Source organism: Rhinoraja longicauda, chromosome 42, assembly GCF_053455715.1.
Source record: "Rhinoraja longicauda isolate Sanriku21f chromosome 42, sRhiLon1.1, whole genome shotgun sequence".
NCBI lineage: Eukaryota > Metazoa > Chordata > Chondrichthyes > Rajiformes > Arhynchobatidae > Rhinoraja > Rhinoraja longicauda.
Window position 1 is genome coordinate 430187 of NC_135994.1, and position 19690 is coordinate 449876.

The 19690-nt window shown below is 44.6% G+C and overlaps 1 protein-coding gene across 2 annotated transcripts in view; it reads left to right on the top strand.

Annotated features, from left to right (window-relative positions):
- Positions 1 to 19690, top strand: part of LOC144612025 (signal transducer and activator of transcription 5B-like) — a 112522-nt gene that overhangs the window by 64732 nt on the left and 28100 nt on the right. For both annotated transcript variants that reach the window (XM_078431484.1, XM_078431485.1), the window contains exons 5-7: positions 440 to 647; positions 3998 to 4098; positions 11677 to 11825. In XM_078431484.1, coding sequence (XP_078287610.1) covers positions 440 to 647; positions 3998 to 4098; positions 11677 to 11825 — 458 coding nt within the window. The remainder of the gene's footprint in view (positions 1 to 439; positions 648 to 3997; positions 4099 to 11676; positions 11826 to 19690) is intronic.

Consider the following 19690-nt stretch of genomic DNA (forward strand, 5'->3'; position numbering starts at 1 on the left):
GATTCAGACATGTAGATTTTAACTTTTTATGAAGACCACAGAATCATCTATCAAACTATTTCAAACTTTCTATGGTATGTCACATTGAAGATACACTCCCATAATTGGCCCTTATCCAACTATTCTGACGTCCCAATCGTTCAGCATTTGGCTCATGAGATGTTGGTTCCTACGCTCCCTTTAACGCCACCGCCCATGCTGCCTGGCTTGCTGAGTATATCCAGCAGTGTCTGCTTTTCTTTTAGAATTCCGGCAGGCAGTTTTTTTTGCTTTTCAAATAAGAGACTTTGTAAAATAGAATAGATATATATTGATAGATCAAATTTACAAATGGGTGTGTATTTACCAAGTAAATGTTAATTTTTTTTGTGGAGGGCATATATATTGTACAAACTTCAAAGAATGTATATTGCATATATTTCCTCGTGCTTTGCTCCAGGTGACTATGGGGCACTTTAACCCCGTACCAGCCCAAACGTTTCCAACCACCACCAGTGAGAGGTTGAAGCAAGAAGATGCAAATGTGTTACAGCAGTTAACTCAACTGGACAACAAGATCAAGACCGTTCAGATGTATCACAGTGCTATTCAACAGATCAATGAGGCTCTTGAACACGAGCAGCAACAACTGGTGCAGAGTTACCAGTGTGAGTATCACAATTACAATCACAATCACACTTTATTAGCCAAGTATGTTTTGCAACATGCGAGGAATGTCATTTGGCATACAGTCATAACAATAAAAAGCAACAGGACACACAAAATACATTTTACCATGAACATCCACCACAGTGATTCCTCCGCATTCCTCACTATGATGGAAGGGAAAAACAGTACAATCTCTCCCTTCTTTGTCCTCCAGCGGTCGGTGGCTTCTAACCTTCCATTAACGGGACGATCCTTCCTCTTCGGGTCGATCAAGCCCATTTGTGGAGCAGGAGCACGTGGCCGCTGGCTGGGTGAGGTCACATGGGGCGCGGGGTGGTGACGTCACCCTTTGTCCCTTATTTGGGAGTGAGGAAGTTGGCAACCCTACTAATACGGGACAAGGGCAGTCCCGTACGGGACAAACTAATTTAGCCCAAACTACGGGATGTCCCGGCTAATACGGGACAGTTGGCAACCCTAACATCAGAGGACACAAGAAACTCAGGGGCAGTAACACAGAAGTTGCAGACTCCACACAACAGCACCTGAGATCAGGATCAAACTATATGCCTGGAGCCAGGAGCAAATTTGGAAACTCATTACAGTATCTCATATCTGGACAATTTCTCAAACTTTATACTTCATTATTATACGCCAATCAGCCAAAACATTATCACCACTGACAGGTAAAGTGAATAACATTGATTATCTTGTTACAATGGCACCTATCAAGGGGTGGGATATATTAGGCAGCAAGTGAACAGTCAGTTCTTGAAGTTGATGTGTTGGATGCAGGAGAAATGGGCAGGAGTAAAGACCTGAGCGACTTTGACAAGGGCCAAATTGTTATGGCCAGATGACTGGGTCAGAGCATCTCTGAAACGGCAAGGCTTGTGGGGTTCTCCCGGTCAGCAGTGGTGAGTACCGCCCGACCGACAGTGGTCCGAGGAAGGACAAACTACAAACCGGCGACAGGGTGTTGGGCGCCCGAGGCTCATCGATGCGCAAGGGCAACGAAGGCTATCCCGTCTGGTCCGAACCGACAGAAGGTCTACTGTGGCACAAATCACAGAAAATGTTAATGGTGGTCACGGGAGGAATGTGTCACAATACACAGTGCATCGCACCCTGCTGCGTATGGGGCTGCACACGGAGGGGCAACAGCATATTAGGCAGGTGGTCATAGTGTTTTGGCTCATCAGGTCATAATGTTTTGGCTGATCGGTGTATAACTTTATAATGTCTCCATTAAATAATAAGTTTCCTTCGACATCTTGTATTTCCATCAGAATTTCAGGTCAACACAGAAAATGCTGGAAATACACAGTAGATCTGCTGCCATTGGACAAATATAGCATTCCTAGCACAAGGTTATTTAGGATGAGACAAAATATTTAGAGTATCAGATGACTGGGTCACAGAAAGTTTGCTTTCCCACATCCAAGACTTTCTCAAGAGGTTCCATGAGATTTGCTTCCATTATGTGCTTCAGTAGTGCTGAGCTCTCTTTCAAAAGAGTGTCCTCGCATCTGACATGTTTTACTATTTGGGCTGTGTGGTACAACATCATATTGGGTTTAATTAATCTGCTTTGATTGGGTACATTGAATGCTGGAGCCTTGTGCTGAATATGCCCAACAGGCACCACCTTCAAGGCTCCAGCATTCAATGTACCCAATCAAAGCAGATTAATTAAACCCATTGTGTATCAAAATCATTTTTGCCCCAATGTATGCTAATCCCATATGCACCTGAGACTCTCTCAAACTCTCTCAATCAAGCATAACATCTTTCTTTTTGAGGTCTCTTATTTTGTGTAGGAAAAAAAACTGCAGATGCTGGTATAAATGGAAGGTAGACACAAAATGCTGGAGTAACCCAGCGGGTCAGGCAGCATCTCTGGAGAGAAGGAATGGGTGACGTTTTGGGTCGAGACCCGAGGCGTCACCCATTCCTTCTCTTCCGAGATGCTGCCTGACCCGCTGAGTTACTCCAGCATTTTGTGTCCACCTTCTCTTTTTTTGTGTGTTCCTCTCATGTGTCTCTCTTTTTTGTGCACAACTACCTTTCCCTATTACACTATCATCTCTGTTTCTCTCTGTTTCTCTCTGTTTCTCTCTGTTTCTCTCTGTTTCTCTCTGTTTCTCTCTGTTTCTCTCTGTTTCTCTCTGTTTCTCTCTCTCTCTCTCTCTCTCTCTCTCTCTCTCTCTCTCTCTCTCTCTCTCTCTCTCTCTCTCTCTCTCTCTCTCTCTCTCTCTCTCTCTCTCTCTCTCTCTCTCTCTCTCTCTCTCTCTCTCTCTCTCTCTCTCCCCCTCTCTCTCTCTCCCCCTCTCTCTCTCTCCCCCTCCCCCTCCCTCTCTCCCCCTCCCTCTCTCCCCTACCTCTCTCCCCCTCCCTCTCTCCCCCTCCCTCTCTCCCCCTCCCTCTCTCCCCCTCCCTCACTCCCCCTCCCTCTCTCCCCCTCCCTCTCTCCCCCTCCCTCTCTCCCCCTCCCTCTCTCCCCCTCCCTCTCTCCCCCTCCCTCTCTCCCCCTCCCTCTCTCCCCCTCCCTCTCTCCCCCTCCCTCCCTCTCTCCCCCTCCCTCTCTCCCCCTCCCTCTCTCCCCCTCCCTCTCTCCCCCTCCCTCTCTCCCCCTCCCTCTCTCCCCTCCCTCTCTCCCCCTCCCTCTCTCCCCCTCCCTCTCTCCCCCTCTCCCCCCCTCAGTAAACCGTGCCTGCCTTCTCCCCATATCCCTTGATTCCACTAGCCCCCAGAGCTCTATCTAACTCTCTTTTAAATTCATCCAGTGATTTGGCCTCCACTGCTTTCTGTGGCAGAGAATTCCACAAATTCACAACGCTCTGGGTGAAAAAGTTTCTGTTCACCTCAGTTTTAAATAGCCTCCCCTTTATTCTAAGACTGCGGCCCCTGGTTCTGGACTTCCCCCAACATTGGAAACATTTTTCCTGCATCTAGCTTGTCCAGTCCTTTAATAATTTTATACGTCTCTATAAGATCCCCTCTCATCCTTCTAAACTCCAGTGAATACAAGCCCAGTCTTTCCAATCTTTCCTCATATGACAGTCCCGCCATCCCGGGGATTAACCCGGTGAACCTACGCTGCACTGCCTCAATAGCAAGGACGTCCTTCCTCAAATTAGGAGACCAAAACTGCACACAATACTCCAGATGTGGCCTCACCAGGTCCAGATGTGGTCTCACCAGGTCTAGCTTTGGTTGAGGGCTTACTGCCAGCTGGCTACAGAGAGACGGAGCATTCTCCCTTGAGCTAGGAGAACAAACAATTGCTTGTGTGCTCAGCAAAGTCTTCCTAGATATGAGGTTCATTGCGCGATTGTTTCTATTTTAGCTCAGCAGCACATGCAGGAAGCAAAGAGCCCACTGCCAGAGCTCAGCAAGCAGGAGGAGAGCATAAACCAGCAGAAGAGCACACGGGACGATCATAGAAGGGTGAGCCCATTTCTGTTTGTAGTACAGAGCAGTTGGCCATGCACAAGGAATGTTTATAGAGTACCTTCATGACAGTGTGAATGGATTTAAGGACTCTCCTGGAGGTAACTTCCTTTGTCAATCATCAAGGTAGTTGTTTGAAGTGGCTCCACCCAATGTCAGAAATGTTTTGGAAAAAAACTGCAGATGCTGGTAAAATCGAAGGTAGACACAAAATGCTGGAGTAACTCAGCGGGTCAGGCAGCATCTCGGGAGAGAAGGAATGCGTGACGTTTTGTGTCTACCGTCAGAAATGTTTTGGTTTGTTGGGTGTGTCCTAGGAACCATTGAAATCCATTGATGTGTGTAGGTACCTAAATTCCATGCTACAGAAATCTGTAAGAGTAGAATTTTCATTTGTCTGATATCTTCCTAGAGGCGTACACCACTTGCTCCTTGCCCAAAGCACAGTTTGAATGTTAGATGACAAGATTACTAAATTTTACCAGCATTTTTTAAAATTATTTCATACAATGTGAGGATCACAGTCTTTATTGTCTGTCCTTAATTCGCTCAAGGTGGAGGTGAGTTACCCCCTTGAACCGCTGCGGTTTTGAGGTGAGGTTACTCTAGGATTGCCAACTTCCTCACTCCCAAATAACGGACAAAGGGTGGCGTCACCGCCCCGCACCCCATGTGACCTCACCCAGCCAGCGGCCAAGTGCTACCACTCCACCAATGGCGGCCGACCGGGCCGGGAGGTGGGTTGCCACGCAACCTCCTTCAGGCGGTGCCCAGGCCTACACTGTCCGGGACTACTGCAGCCACCGGGCTACAGTGTCCGGACCTACAGTATTTGGGCCTACAGTATTCGGGCCTACATCCGGGCCTAATACGGGACAAACCAACTTAGCCCAAAATACGGGATGTCCCAGCTAATACGGGACTGTTGGCAACCCTAGGTTACTCCCACAATGATGTTGAGTAGATGGCTCCAGGATTTTGATCAAACAGCAATGAAGAAGCAGCAATCTATTTCGTAGTCAGAAAGGCATGCGGTCCAGAGGTAATGTGCACGGGATAGTGATCCCCAGCATCTGTTGCCGTTGTTTCCCAAATCGGAGGTCTTGCCAAAGAAGCGTTGGCAAGTCAGAAAAGAGGATCTTGCAGACGGTCCCAGGCAAAAGACTGCACCAGTAGTGGAGGGGTTAAATGTTTATGGCAGAGGTTTAAGCCAGTCTTGTGGGCCATTTTGTCCTGGACGACTTCAGGCTTCTTGGACGTTGGCACTGAGAGCTCATCCAAATGAATGAAGAGTATTCCATCGCATTCCAGCTGTGCCTTGTAGCTGCTGGGCTCGGGATTCGAGTCACATTTTGCAGTGTAATCAGCTTCCCGCTTGCTCTTGTCTCTGCATTATTCTGCTGATGACTGTCAAGACGAGTTGGTGAGATATTCTCATTTATTGAAGAATGAGTGACCCAAATGTTACTGCCACTGCCAAGGCTGAACGTTGCTTGGGTCTACCTTCACAGGGCCAAGGGCTTTCTCCCTATCCAAGGATGTTGCAAATCCTACTGTGCATTCCACAATCATCAGGAAATGGCTCCACCTCTGACCTTGGAAGGAAGGTCATTGAAGAAACCATTTGAATTTGGTTGGGCCAAATACGCTGCTCAGAGGAACTCTTGGGGGCTACGATGATTAACATCAATGACCACAACTATCTTCCTTGGTGCACGGTTTGGCATTCTTGCCATAGAGGGAGTACAGAGAAGGTTCACCAGATTGATTCCTGGGATGGCAAGACTTTCATATGAAGAAAGACTGGATAGACTCGGCTTGTACTCGCTGGAATTTAGAAGATTGAGGGGGGATCTTATAGAAACTTACAAAATTCTTAAGGGGTTGGACAGGCTAGATGCAGGAAGATTGTTCCCGATGTTGGGGAAGTCCAGAACCAGGGGTCACAGTTTAAGGATCAGGGGGAAGTCTTTTAGGACCGAGATGAGAACTTTTTTTTCACACAGAGAGTGGTGAATCTGTGGAATTCTCTGCCACAGAAGGTAGTTGAGGCCAGTTCATTGGCTATATTTAAGAGGGAGTTAGATGTGGCCCTTGTGGCTAAAGGGATCAGGGGGTATGGAGAGAAGGCAGGTACAGGATACTGAGTTGGATGATCAGCCATGATCATATTGAATGGCGGTGCAGGCTCGAAGGGCCGAATGGCCTACTCCTGCACCTATTTTCTATGTTTCTATGACTCCAGCAAGGAAGAGAATTCAGACTAATTCTTATTCAGGTGCCCTGATAAAAATGGAAGTTAATGTTTTGTGTTGCACTGATGTCAAGGGCAGCCACTTGCTTCTCACTTCCCTCTTTGAATTCGGCTCTCCTGTTCATGTTTGGACCAAGGCTGTACTGAGGGCTGAAAAGGCGTGGACTTGTAAAAACTCAGAATAAGCATGAATGAGAAGTTTTTGTTTTTTGCTGTTTGAGGACATCTTGCGCCATTCCACTTATTTACACTAAACCACCGACGTGGTAATTAGCCAAGGTGAATTTGTCCTGCCTTGTATCTAGGGTTCCCAATTTCCTCATTCCCAAATATGGGACAAGGTGACGTCACCGCCCCGCGCCCCACATGACCTCACCCAGCCAGCGGCCACGTGCTCCCGTCAGCAGGGCGGCCGCCATTGGTGGAGCGGGAGCACGTGGCCGCTGGCTGGGTGAGGTCACGTGAGCGGTGGGGCGGTGACGTCACCCTTTGTCCCTTATTTAGGAGTGAGGTAGTTGGCAACCCTACTAATACGGGACAAGGGCGGTCCCGTACGGGACAAACTAATTTAGCCCAAAATACGGGATGTCCCGGCTAATACGGGACAGTTGGCAACCCTATTTATATCCTGTGTCACTGGATCAATGATCAAGGCTAAGGATCAAGGCCAGCAACACCCAGCTGGAGTATTATGGACCTGCAGGGCTTGGCTGTTCTACAAATTCTGTTACACACCTTTAACTTTTCACTATCTTGTGGTTACCTCTGGTAAGGCAGCCTTTATTGTGCATCAGGCCTTAAATTCAGTGGTGCCTGTTGGGCATATTCATGACCAACTGCATAACCATCTTGTGTTCAGAGGTACTATACTATGTCAAATTTTCAGTCCTAGAATTTGCAAAAAATCCCTCTGAACCCATGTAAAATTGTTACTTATCAGGTGTGTAGGTGTTTGTTTTCTGGAAATGCTACGATTTAACTCGATAGAAATGCCTTCCGAAATGGGAACAAAAATGATATTAAATAACTTGTGTAGGAAAAAAAGGTTGTGAAGAAGGGTCTCAACCCGAAACGTCACCAATTCCTTCTCTCCCGAGATGCTGCCTGACCCGCTGAGTTACTCCAGCACTTTGTGTCTACCTTCATATTAAATAACTTCTGCTCCAAGATCCACAGTGTTACTTGCAATAAGCTTCAATTTTTAATGAAGCTCGGCATGCTGGATGTATAGTCAGACATAAGTTAACCGAGGACATTCAGCTATTCCTTATAACATTGGCTTTAGTGTAGTTCAGTTTATTACTGATGATGGCATGAGGTACAGTGAAAAGCTTTTTGTTGCGTGATATGCAGTCAGCAGAAAGACTATATATGATTACAATCAAGCCATCCACAGTATACAGGATAAAGGATTTAGTGCAAGATAAAGTCCAATTAAAGATAGTTTGAAGGTCTCCAATGAGGTAGATGACTCCAGCTGTTGGATTGAAGCTGATGTGCAATGCCTCACGTCCAGGATTATTTGTCAGAACTGTGGCACCAAATTTGCTGCATTACTCTGGTTGAAAGGAGCTGTGCTCATCTTTGCAAATGGATTACAACTGACTTCCACTGGAGATGAAACATTCCAAAACTGTAGGACCAATATGCAAGTTATAACCTGTAACGTCATCCCGAATCACCGTGTGAGGCTTGGCTCAATTGACAGCTCACTCTTCTGACTCTGAAGGTTCTTGTACAAGAAGTCGAGCTCACAATCGTGGCTGATAACAGGTAGGGGTTGCCAACTATCTCGCTCGCAAATAAGGGACATGGTGACGTCACCGCCCCGCGCCCCACGTGACCTCATCCAGCTAGCGGCCATGTGCTCCCGCTCCACCAATGGCGGCCGCCCGGGCTGGCAGGCGGGTTGCTATGCAACCTCCGTTAGGCGGCGCTCAGACCTCCGGACCTACACTGTCCGGGACTACAACGTCCGGGCCTACAGTGTCCGGGCCTGCAGAGTCTGGGCCTACAGCGTCCCCCGGGCCTAATACGGGACAAGGACGTACGGGACAAACCGATTTAACCCAAAATACGGGACAGTTGGCAACCCTAATAACAGGACTGGGGGGAATGCTGCTAGTTATTCTTCAGATGAAAGTTTAAGGCTCTTTTCTATTTGTGGTTATGAGCAGAGAGTTCTTCTGATATCCTGGGTCAACCTTCTTTCCACAAGCAGATTAATGAGTTATTCTAGAAATGAATCCCGCTGTGCGCAAAATGGCTGCTGCATTTGCTTTTATAACAATAACTGCACTTCAAAACAATACATTAAATGTGAAGCATCTCGAATTTTTGAAAGACAGTAAGCACCAATAAAGCATGCACGTATTTCCTTTTCCTTGGTGCCAACTTCAAGAAATAGTCAAAACTGCTCCAGACCTGATCTGCGGAAATAAAAAATTGTCTTTGCAAAGTCATTAGGCCAATTTTGCCAGGCCTGCAGCTAGTTACTTTGTTTTGAAGAGGAATAGCATGTGGTAATAGAGGAGTGTTGGAGGTATCTTTTTAAAAAATCTATGATGTTTTTTGCCAATAAATTGAGAAGTTACAGGGCTTAAATAACGATTTGCACCCTCAAAAGCATTTGAGAAAGAGAAGTCGTGCGTTGAATGGAGGAAATGATTTTGAGAGCTTTTCTGTGAATTTGTGATCACAAAGTAAGAGTATTCCTTTGTGAAGTTTATACCAACACAAGGTTCGTTTGGTGACTTCAGGGAAAAGCTGTCAGTGCTGGCTGCCTTTTCACCCACTGTTTGGCAGACTGCTGCATTTTAGTTCGCTGTGGTTGCAAATCCACAACAAGCGCAAATGAAAGGTTGCAGCATTAGTGCTTGGTTGATCCATGAAATGACTTTGGATCTGCCCAACCTGTCTTTACATGCATGTGCAGTATAGCATTGCACAGGTAACAGCGCACCTCTGCTCAGTCTATCTTTCACCGAATATTGATTTAGATTTTTTAAACTGCATCTTTCATCTTTAATAATGTAACAGTTGTTCTTGAAAGATGTTTATCTTCTTCCCATTATTTAAATAGCATGACTTCCTTATAATCCACCAGTCAATAACCAGCTTTCTAATTAAAAATATCTTTCTCTCTATCTCTCTATCTCTATCTATCTCTATCTCTATCTATCTCTATCCCTCTCTATATCTCTCCTTCCTCTCTCCTTCCTCTCTCCTTCCTCTCTCCTTCCTCTCTCCTTCCTCTCTCCTTCCCCTCTCCTTCCTCTCTCCTTCCCCTCTCCTTCCCCTCTCCTTCCCCTCTCCTTCCCCTCTCCTTCCCCTCTCCTTCCCCTCTCCTTCCCCTCTCCTTCCCCTCTCCTTCCCCTCTCCCTCCCCCTCCCTCCCCCTCCCTCTCCCTCCCTCCCTCTATCTCTCATCATTTTCTTTAAATTGCAGCTCAATTTGCAAGAGTAAATTAAAACACTGGTCTTAAACTGAATTTACTAAACAACCTCTGTAATTGCACACAGTAATAATGTAAGATCGACACAAAATGTTGGAGTAACTCAGCGGGACAGGCAGCATCCCTGGAGAGTTTCGGGTCTGAAGAAGGGTCTCGAACCGAAACGTCACCCATTCCTTCTCTCCAGAGATGCTGCCTGTCCCGCTGTGTTACTCCAGCTTTTTGTGTCTATCTTCCAATTAAAAAGTCAAGTCAAGTCAAGTCAAATTTATTTGTCACATACACATACTCGATGTGCAGTGAAATGAAAGTGGCAATGCCTGCGGGTTGTGCACAAAAATAATTACAGTTACAGCATATAAATAAAGTTAATAAGTTACTAAACATAGCACGAAAAGTGTCGACAAAAATTTAGTCTCTGGGGTTATCAAAGTTGACAGTCCTGATGGCCTGTGGGAAGAAGCTCCGTCTCATCCTCTCCGTTTTCACAGCGTGACAGCGGAGGCGTTTGCCTGACCGTAGCATCTGGAACAGTCCGTTACTGGGGTGGCAGGGGTCCCTCATGATCTTGCTTGCTCTGGATCTGCACCTCCTGATGTATAGGTCCTGCAGGGGGACGAGTGTAGTTCCCATGGTGCGTTCTGCCGAACGCACTACTCTCTGCAGGGCCATCCTGTCCTGGGCAGAGCTGTTCCCAAACCAGACTGTAATGTTGCCGGACAGGATGCTCTCTACAGCCCCAGAGTAGAAGCAATGAAGGATCCTCAGCGACACTCTGAATTTCCTCAGTTGTCTAAGGTGGTAAAGGCGCTGCTTAGCCTTACTCACCAGTGCGGCAATGTGCGTTGCCCACGTCAGATCCTCTGCGATGCGGGCGTGTAAAAAATTAAGGTACAAGCAGAATAACATAAAATAAAACTAAATTTTATTTCCTATAGTTACAAAATCCATGGGATTTTGAAATAATTATTTTGAGGGTTATGGATTCCGTACACATAAAATTAGTCCTTCAGGGCCAGAGAGGGTATCCAGTAGTGATTGCACATTAATGTATATTAAAAACTTGGTTACACCTCAATCAACAAGGCTGAATATTCTTAGTGTTACTCTGAGAGCAGTGCATGGGAAGCTGAGGTTTTGGTGCATTCGTTGTTTTGGTGAGGACTGCAGGAAGGGATTATTAGACAGCAGTTTCTGGATTTCTGTTTTTAACTGAGTGAGTTTGTGCAAAGACGTTTAGAGCAAAGCTGACGCGACAGTATTCTGGATTCCCAAAAGTCTGAGATTATGATTCAATATTCCTTCCTTACAATTATACAGACGTTTTTACAAAATTGTACAGAAAATTAATAGAAATGTTTAGCATATAAATGTTCACACAAGACACCGGGGATTAAATTAGGGACAAATGATTTAGTCAGCTAGGCTTACTGCAAAGGGGGAGCCACACAGACTGAGTAGAGTTTGTATGAAGAAGGAAATCTCAAACTAATTTGTAGCATCATCGAATATGCTCCCCAATAATCATATACATGACTTGGTCTGTTTTCTTATTTTAGCTTTGCTTTGCAATTCTCCAATAAAGTCATAATGCCTGGCGTGTAAGCACCACCCAAACATGTATCAACAACCTGAAGACATATTACATTTACTAAACTGTACTTGTGACATGCGCAATGTATTCTCTGATCTGTGCACGAATAGGTAAACTGGTCTCTTCTGTGCTTTGCTTCTGATGGGATTAAGTACAAAGTGTATTGGGCAAATGGATATTGAATTGTGTTGCTACCTTCGATCCAGTCAACAGGGTAAACCTGCTTTAAGGCTAACAATGCATCTTTTGGGTTTTTGAATGGCTTTTTAACAGAAGAGAAATTACAGCATCTTGGAAGCGTTGAGATCTCTGGAGCAGGTCCAGGGCTTTGTGCTGAATATGATTCTGAACTGGAAACGACGACTTCAGCTGTCAGGAAATGGTGCCAACTTTGAGGACAACCTGGGGTCACTTCAGGAATGGTGAGGAATGAGATTCAGTCCATTTGCCGTGCCGTCATTTTACCGATAAATTGGCACGTGGGCGCTAAACGTCAGATCGGGAGAGTGTTTATATTCCTGGGCTAGTAATCCAGAAGCCTGAACCAGTTATCCAGAGCCACGAATTCAAATGCCACCATAACATCTGCGCAATTTAAACTTAGCTTGTTAAATAAAGATATGAAATTAAAACCTAATATATCAATTATTATAATCTTGTAACCACCTAGGGAAGGAAAGCTGTTGCCGTTATTTGTGTGGCCTATATATATATATATTTTAAAATTATATATATTTATATATATATATCCCCAGTCCCACAACAGTATGTTGACTTAACTGCCACCCATGGCTCAGCAGGGAAATTAAGGATGGTGAATAAGTGCCAGGCTTGCCAGGACATCCACTTGCCAAATGGATAAGCAAATAGCTAGCTAGAAATTCCCATGTTCTTAATGAAAGATTGACTGATAATCACAGAGACTTTGAAATCTCTTTTGTGATTGTAAGATGATTAAGAAGTTATTGAGAGATGTGATGCATATATATCACCAATCACTTTTCTGTTGAATGATGGGTTAGTTAGTTGTTCATTTTTATAATTTGCGGGGAAAAAAGTTAGATGAAGATGTCACTTTGATTGCAAAACAGGTAGAAAGGTTAAAAACACCCAAAATAAAATCTCAATGCTCATGGAGCATATATATATATTGAATATCATGCATTATTGAATGTTTGATGTTTTAGATTGCAAGCATTTAACTGCATTGCAATTCACTTTTAAAATAAGAAATTGAATGTGGGGCAGTCTTGCACAGAGCATTTAGAAACACAGAAACACAGAAAATAGGTGCAGGAGGAGGCCATTCAGCCCTTTGAGCCAGCACCGCCATTCATTGTGATTGTGGCTGATCGTCGCCAATCAATAATCCGTGCCTGCCTTCTCCCCGTCTGCCTTCAGTCTGAAGAAGGGTCTCGACCCGAAACGTCACCCATTCCTTCTCTCCCGAGATGCTGCCTGACCTGCTGAGTTACTCCAACATTTTGTGAATAAATACCTTCTCCCCATATCCCTTGATTCCACTAGCCCCTAGAGCTCTATCTAACTCTCTCTTAAATCCATCCAGTGAATCGGCCTCCACTGCCCTCTGTGGCAGAGAATCCCACAAATTCACAACTCTCTGGGTGAAAAAGTTTTTTCTCACCTCAGTTTTAAATGGCCTCCCCTTTACTCTTAAGACTGTGGCCCCTGGTTCCCTGACTCCCCCAACATTGGGAACATTTTTCCTGCATCTAGCTTGTCCAGTCCTTTTATAATTTTATATGTCTCTAAAAGATCCCCTCTCATCCTTCTAAACTCCAGTGAATACAAGCCCAGTCTTTCCAATCTTTCCTCATATGTCAGTCTCGCCATCCTAGGGATCAATCTCGTGAACCTACGCTGCACTGCCTCAATTACAAGGATGTCCTTCCTCAAATGAGGAGACCAAAACTGTACACAGTTTGGTTCTGTTCCACTGATTCCATCATCATTCATCCAACATCAATGTTGCTGTGACCTTCAATTTGCTTCCGTTAGTAATTTTGTTCCTCTGACCTCTTGATCGTGATATTTGCCACTCCACTGCCCTCCCTCTTACATTACCAGCCAGCACTTGAGCAATAGACAATAGACAACAGGTGCAGGAGGAGGCCATTCGGCCATTCAATGTGATCATGGCTGATCATTCTCAATCAGTACCCCGTTCCTGCCTTCTCCCCATACCCCCTGACTCCGCTATCCTTAAGAGCTCTATCTAGCTCTCTCTTGAATGCATTCAGAGAATTGGCCTCCACTGCCTTCTGAGGCAGAGAATTCCACAGATTCACAACTCTCTGACTGAAAAAGTTTTTCCTCATCTCTGTTCTAAATGGCCTACCCCTTATTCTTAAACTGTGGCCCCTGGTTCTGTACTCCCCCAACATTGGGAACATGTTTCCTGCCTCTAACGTGTCCAACCCCTTAATAATCTTATACGTTTCGATAAGATCTCCTCTCATCCTTCTAAATTCCAGTGTATACAAGCCTAGTCGCTCCAGTCTTTCAACATATGACAGTCTCACCATTCTGGGAATTAACCTAGTAAACCTACGCTGCACATCCTCAATAGCAAGAATATCCTTCCTCAAATTTGGAGACCAAAACTGCACATAGTACTCCAGGTGCGGTCTCACTAGGGCCCTGTGCAACTGCAGAAGGACCTCTTTGCTCCTATACTCAACCTGTCCAAGTCACCCTGCAACCTCATAGCATCTTCCTCACAGTTCACACTACCACCCAGCTTTGTATCATCTGCAAATTTGCTAATGGTACTTTTAATCCCTTCATCCAAGTCATTAATGTATATTGTAAATAGCTGCGGTCCCAGCACCGAGCCTTGCGGTACCCCACTAGTTACTGCCTGCCATTCTGAAAGGGACCCATTTATCCCCACTCTTTGCTTTCTGTCTGTCAACCAATTTTCTATCCTTGTCAGTACCCTACCTCCAATACCATGTGCTCTAATTTTGCCCGCTAATCTCCTATGTGGAACCTTGTCAAAGGCTTTCTGAAAGTCAAGGTACACCACATCCACCGGCTCTCCCCTGTCAATTTTCCTAGTTACATCCTCAAAGAATCGGCTTGAAACAAGGAACATTTGCTCTACTTTAGCTTGGACCAGCATGGAACATAGGCAATATGGCACAGTAATAGGATAGATTGTTCAAACACGACTCACTAAATGAGAAACAGAGAAAGGGAAATAGAAAATTAATGCTGGAGTTGTGATATTGTTGTCAGGCAGGTATAATGCTACAGGTGACGTACCGATGCTAAATGCAGGCAACTTTGTGAAGTGGGACACTGGTAATGGGGATTCCAAATGAGACTGAGCCAGGGGCATTTCTTCAAGATCTTATTTGCTGGGCACATTGGTATATTTGGACCATTGTATTTTCTGGTTGTTACTGTGGTTTGTGAATTTACAAGCACCAGGTCACCAAGGAATCCAAAGTGGGAGAAGCCGACCTGATTTTGATAATTCTCAATCAGTACCCCGTTCCTGCCTTCTCCCCATACCCCCTGACTCCGCTATCCTTAAGAGCTCTATCTAGCTCTCTCTTGAATGCATTCAGAGAATTGGCCTCCACTGCCTTCTGAGGCAGAGAATTCCACAGATTCACAACTCTCTGACTGAAAAAGCTTTTCCTCATCTCAGTTCTAAATGGCCTACCCCTTATTCTTAAACTGTGGCCCCTTGTTCTGGACTCCCCCAACATTGGGAACATGTTTCCTGCCTCTAACGTGTCTAACGTAGCTACAGTCAATGGTATACCACTTCGACAAATTAATCCAGGAGCTAGAGGCAGAGACTTTTTCAAATGGTTTAACATTTAAGGACGGAAGAGGAGGTGGATGGAGCCTGGGCTGATCAGTTGTGACCAGCTGAAAGGTGGCGCAGGCTTGAGGGGCCATGTGGCCAACCCCTACCATGTTCTTAAGTACTTTAGTACCTGTGTCTGCCACTGGAGAGCTAGAGAGAGAGTGAGTGCAGTTCAAGAGAACCAAGTGGACGAATCACTTTAAGGATCCCACACGTAAACTTCAACAGATCCCAAACCAAAATAAACAATTCTGTATTTCTGCATTTCCCCACTAGTTTAGTTTAGTTTAGAGATACAGCGTGGAAACAGGCCCTTTGGCCCACCGAGTCCACACCAACCAGCAATCCCTGCACATTTTCACTATCCTACACACACGAGGGACAATTTACACTTGTACAAGCCAATTAACCTACATACCTGTACGTCTTTGGAGTGTGGGAGGAAACCGAAGATCTCGGAGAAAATCCACGCAGGTCACGGGGAGAACGTACAAACTCCGTACAGACAGCACCCGTAGTCGGAATTAAACCATATAACCATATAACAACTACAGCACGGAAACAGGCCCGTTCGGCCCTACCAGTCCACCCCGACCACTCTCTCTGACCTAGTCTCATCTACCTGCTCTCAGACCAGAAGCCTCTAATCCCCTCTTATCCATATACCTATCCAATTTACTCTTAAATAATAAAATCGAGCCTGCCTCCACCACTTCCACCGGAAGCCCATTCCATACAGCCACCACCCTCTGAGTAAAGAAGTTACTCCTCATGTTACCCCTAAACTTTTGTCCCTCAATTCTGAAGCTATGTCCCCTTGTTGGAATCTTCCCCACTCTCAAAGGGAAAAGCCTACCCACGTCAACTCTGTCCGTCCCTCTTAAAATTTAAAAAACCTCTATCAAGTCCCCCCTCAACCTTCTACGCTCCAAAGAATAAAGACCCAACCTATTCAACCTCTCTCTGTAGCTTAAGTGCTGAAACCCAGGCAACATTCTAGTAAATCTCCTCTGTACCCTCTCCATTTTGTCGACATCCTTCCTATAATTTGGCGACCAGAACTGCACACCATACTCCAGATTCGGCCTCACCAATGCCCTGTACAATTTTAACATTACATCCCAACTTCTATATTCGATGCTCTGATTTATAAAGGCAAGCATACCAAACGCCTTCTTCACCACCCTATCCACATGAGATTCCACCTTCAGGGAACAATGCACAGTTATTCCCAGATCCCTCTGTTCCACTGCATTCCTCAATTCCCTACCATTTACCCTGTACGTCCTATTTTGATTTGTCCTACCAAAATGCAGCACCTCACACTTATCAGCATTAAACCATCTGCCATCTTTCAGCCCACCCTTCCAAAAGGCCCAAGTCTCTCTGTAGACTTTGAAACTCTACTTCATTATTAACTACACCACCTATCTTAGTATCATCTGCATATTTACTAATCCAATTTGCCACACCATCATCCAGATCATTAATGTAAATGACAAACAACAGTGGACCCAACACAGATCCTTGGGGTACTCCACTAGACACTGGCCTCCAACCTGACATACAATTGTCAACCATTACCCTCTGGTATCTCCCATTCAGCCATTGTTGAATCCATCTTGCAACCTCACTATTAATACCCAACGATTTAACCTTCTTAATCAACCTTCCATGTGGAACCTTGTCAAATGCCTTACTGAAGTCCATACAGACAACATCCACAGCCTTGCCCTTATCAATTTCCCTGGTAACCTCATCAAAAAATTCAAGAAGATTAGTCAAACATGACCTTCTAGGCACAAATCCATGTTGACTGTTTCTAATCAGGCCTTGTTTATCCAAATAATTATATATATTGTCCCTAAGTATCTTTTCAATTAATTTTCCCACCACAGACGTCAAACTAACAGGTCTATAATTGCTAGGTTTACTTTTAGAACCTTTTTTAAACAAAGGCACAACATGCGCAATGCGCCAATCTTCCGGCACCATCCCCGTTTCTAATGACATTTGAAATATTTCCGTCATAGCCCCTGCTATTTCTGCACTAACTTCCCTCAATGTCCTAGGGAATATCCTATCAGGACCTGGAGACTTATCCACTTTTATATTTTTCAAAAGTGTCCGTATCTCCTCTTCTTCGATCCTCATAATTTCCATCACTATTCTACTTGTTTCGCTTACCTCACATAATTCAATATCCTTCTCCTCGGTGAATACCGAAGAAAATAAATTGTTTAATATCTCCCCCATTTCTTCCGGCTCAGCACATAGCTGTCCACTCTGACTCTCTAATGGACCAATTTTATCCCTCGCTATCCTTTTGCTATTGACATATCTGTAGAACCCCTTGGGGTTTACTGTTACATTACTTGCCAAAGCAGCCTCATATCTTTTTTTCGCTTTTCTAATTTCCTTCTTAAGATTCCTTTTACATTCTTTATATTCCTCAAGAACCTCATTTACTCCCTGCCGCTTATATTTATTGTATATCTCCCTCTTTCCAGAAGAAAGATTGTATTTATATTTATTGTATATCTCCCTCTTTCCAGAAACTCGGGTCTCTGGTGCTGTGAGGCAGCAACTCTACCCACTGCACCACCGTGCTGCCCTAATGGAGCATCATTGCATCCAGCAATTGCTATTTGTATTTTTTAATTAAATCACTTACTTTCTGTTTTTTTTTGTAGTCCAGCAAAATCTGAATGGTCTTTAATAAACTTTCATACAATTACATTTTTATCAGAAGTCTTACTATAACTTCCACATAAATCCAATCAGATATAAAACTTTTCTTTAAACAAAAAATAATCAAGAAACACAATGACTTTTAAAATATTGTATTGATTTCAGTAAATAGTGCCTATTTCTTGACCCTGGCAGAACTGCAAGGAGAGCTATTTATCACAGCGTAGTATTCATTCTTCATGAATGCAAGACCTTATTAATAATGTGCAATTTTAATGTGGAATTCTCTGCCTCAGAAGGCAGTGGAGGCCAATTCTCTGAATGCATTCAAGAGAGAGCTAGATAGAGCTCTTAAGGATAGCGGAGTCAGGGGGTATGGGGAGAAGGCAGGAACGGGGTACTGATTGAGAATGATCAGCCATGATCATATTCAATGGCGGTGCGTACAGGCTCGAAGGGTCGAATGGCCTCCTCCTGCACCTATTGTCTATTGTCTATTAATGATTCGAACAAGTTATTGGGATTATCTGATATGGTTAAGGTAAGATTACAATTTAGTGGGATCTTTTCCAAAAATGTCATACCTGGTATGCATTTCATAAGTGAGATTTGCATAATTGCAATTCATTATATATTCCCCCTATTTACATTTCTCCCACCCAGTTTCAATATATCCCCTCAACTGCAGAATGTGTAGCTCTCTATTGCCGACTCTCCAGTGGTATCTCTCCAGTTGACTATTCCTTGTCCGTGAACCTAGTAGGTAGTCACATAGTTAGTCATTTTGCACATAGGAGGTAATTAAACCAAGCACATTGCATCACCCTTGCTGATATTTATCAGCATATGGTTCCCTGGAAATGCCAGCTCAGATTTTTTTCTCTCTCTGTTTTTCCCCCACATACGTTGAATCCATTTTTAGATCATTGTCTTGGCTGCAGCTGGGGAGAGGGATAAGCCAAGGACATTCTTTTGTCTGTGTACACCAGCATTTCTTTGTTTACAGGGAGTTAAGTATCTGCCTTCATGCTCAGCATCGACTAGTAGGAACAAAAAACTGCAGGTGCTGGTTTATACACAAAAGGACACAGAGTGCTGGAGTAACTCAGCAGGTCAGCCAGCATCTCTGGAGAACGTGGAGTGGTGACGTTTTGGCTCGGGTCCCTTCTTCAGACAGTCAGTCTAAAGAATGGTCGCAACTCAAAACATCACCTCTCCGTGTTCTCCAGGGTTGCTGGCTGACCTGCTGAGTTACTTCAGCACTAGGTATTGACTAAAGCTCAGAATCAGTGCAATAATCAGTGTAAGGGACTACGTTGCCTGGTCTAAATATGAGCGGAGATTGAAAGCATTCTGAATTAATGGCCATGTGCCAACTTGGGGGTATTAAGGCCCTCGTGTGTTGTTCGTACCTCCAATCATTTTAGGTTCTGTTCTTTAACTTGCTCTAGTTGCTGGCACCTCACTCAGGTGTCAAGATGGCAGTTAATTACAGTTGACATTATTATTTTATGAGTATTATTGATTCTCAGTCGGTGGATGTTGCTGGGAAGGCCAGCATTCTTGCCTCTCCTTAATTTCCCTTTAAGAGCCACACCTTGAACCATGGCATTCCTTCTAGTGTAGGTACACCCACAATACCATCGCAGTGAGTTACAGTATGCAATAAGGAGACTTGCGCAGAAAAATTTAGAACGTCACCATCCATTGTAATTCCAGCTTGGGTATTATAGTGAATGGTCTGGGCTTTCT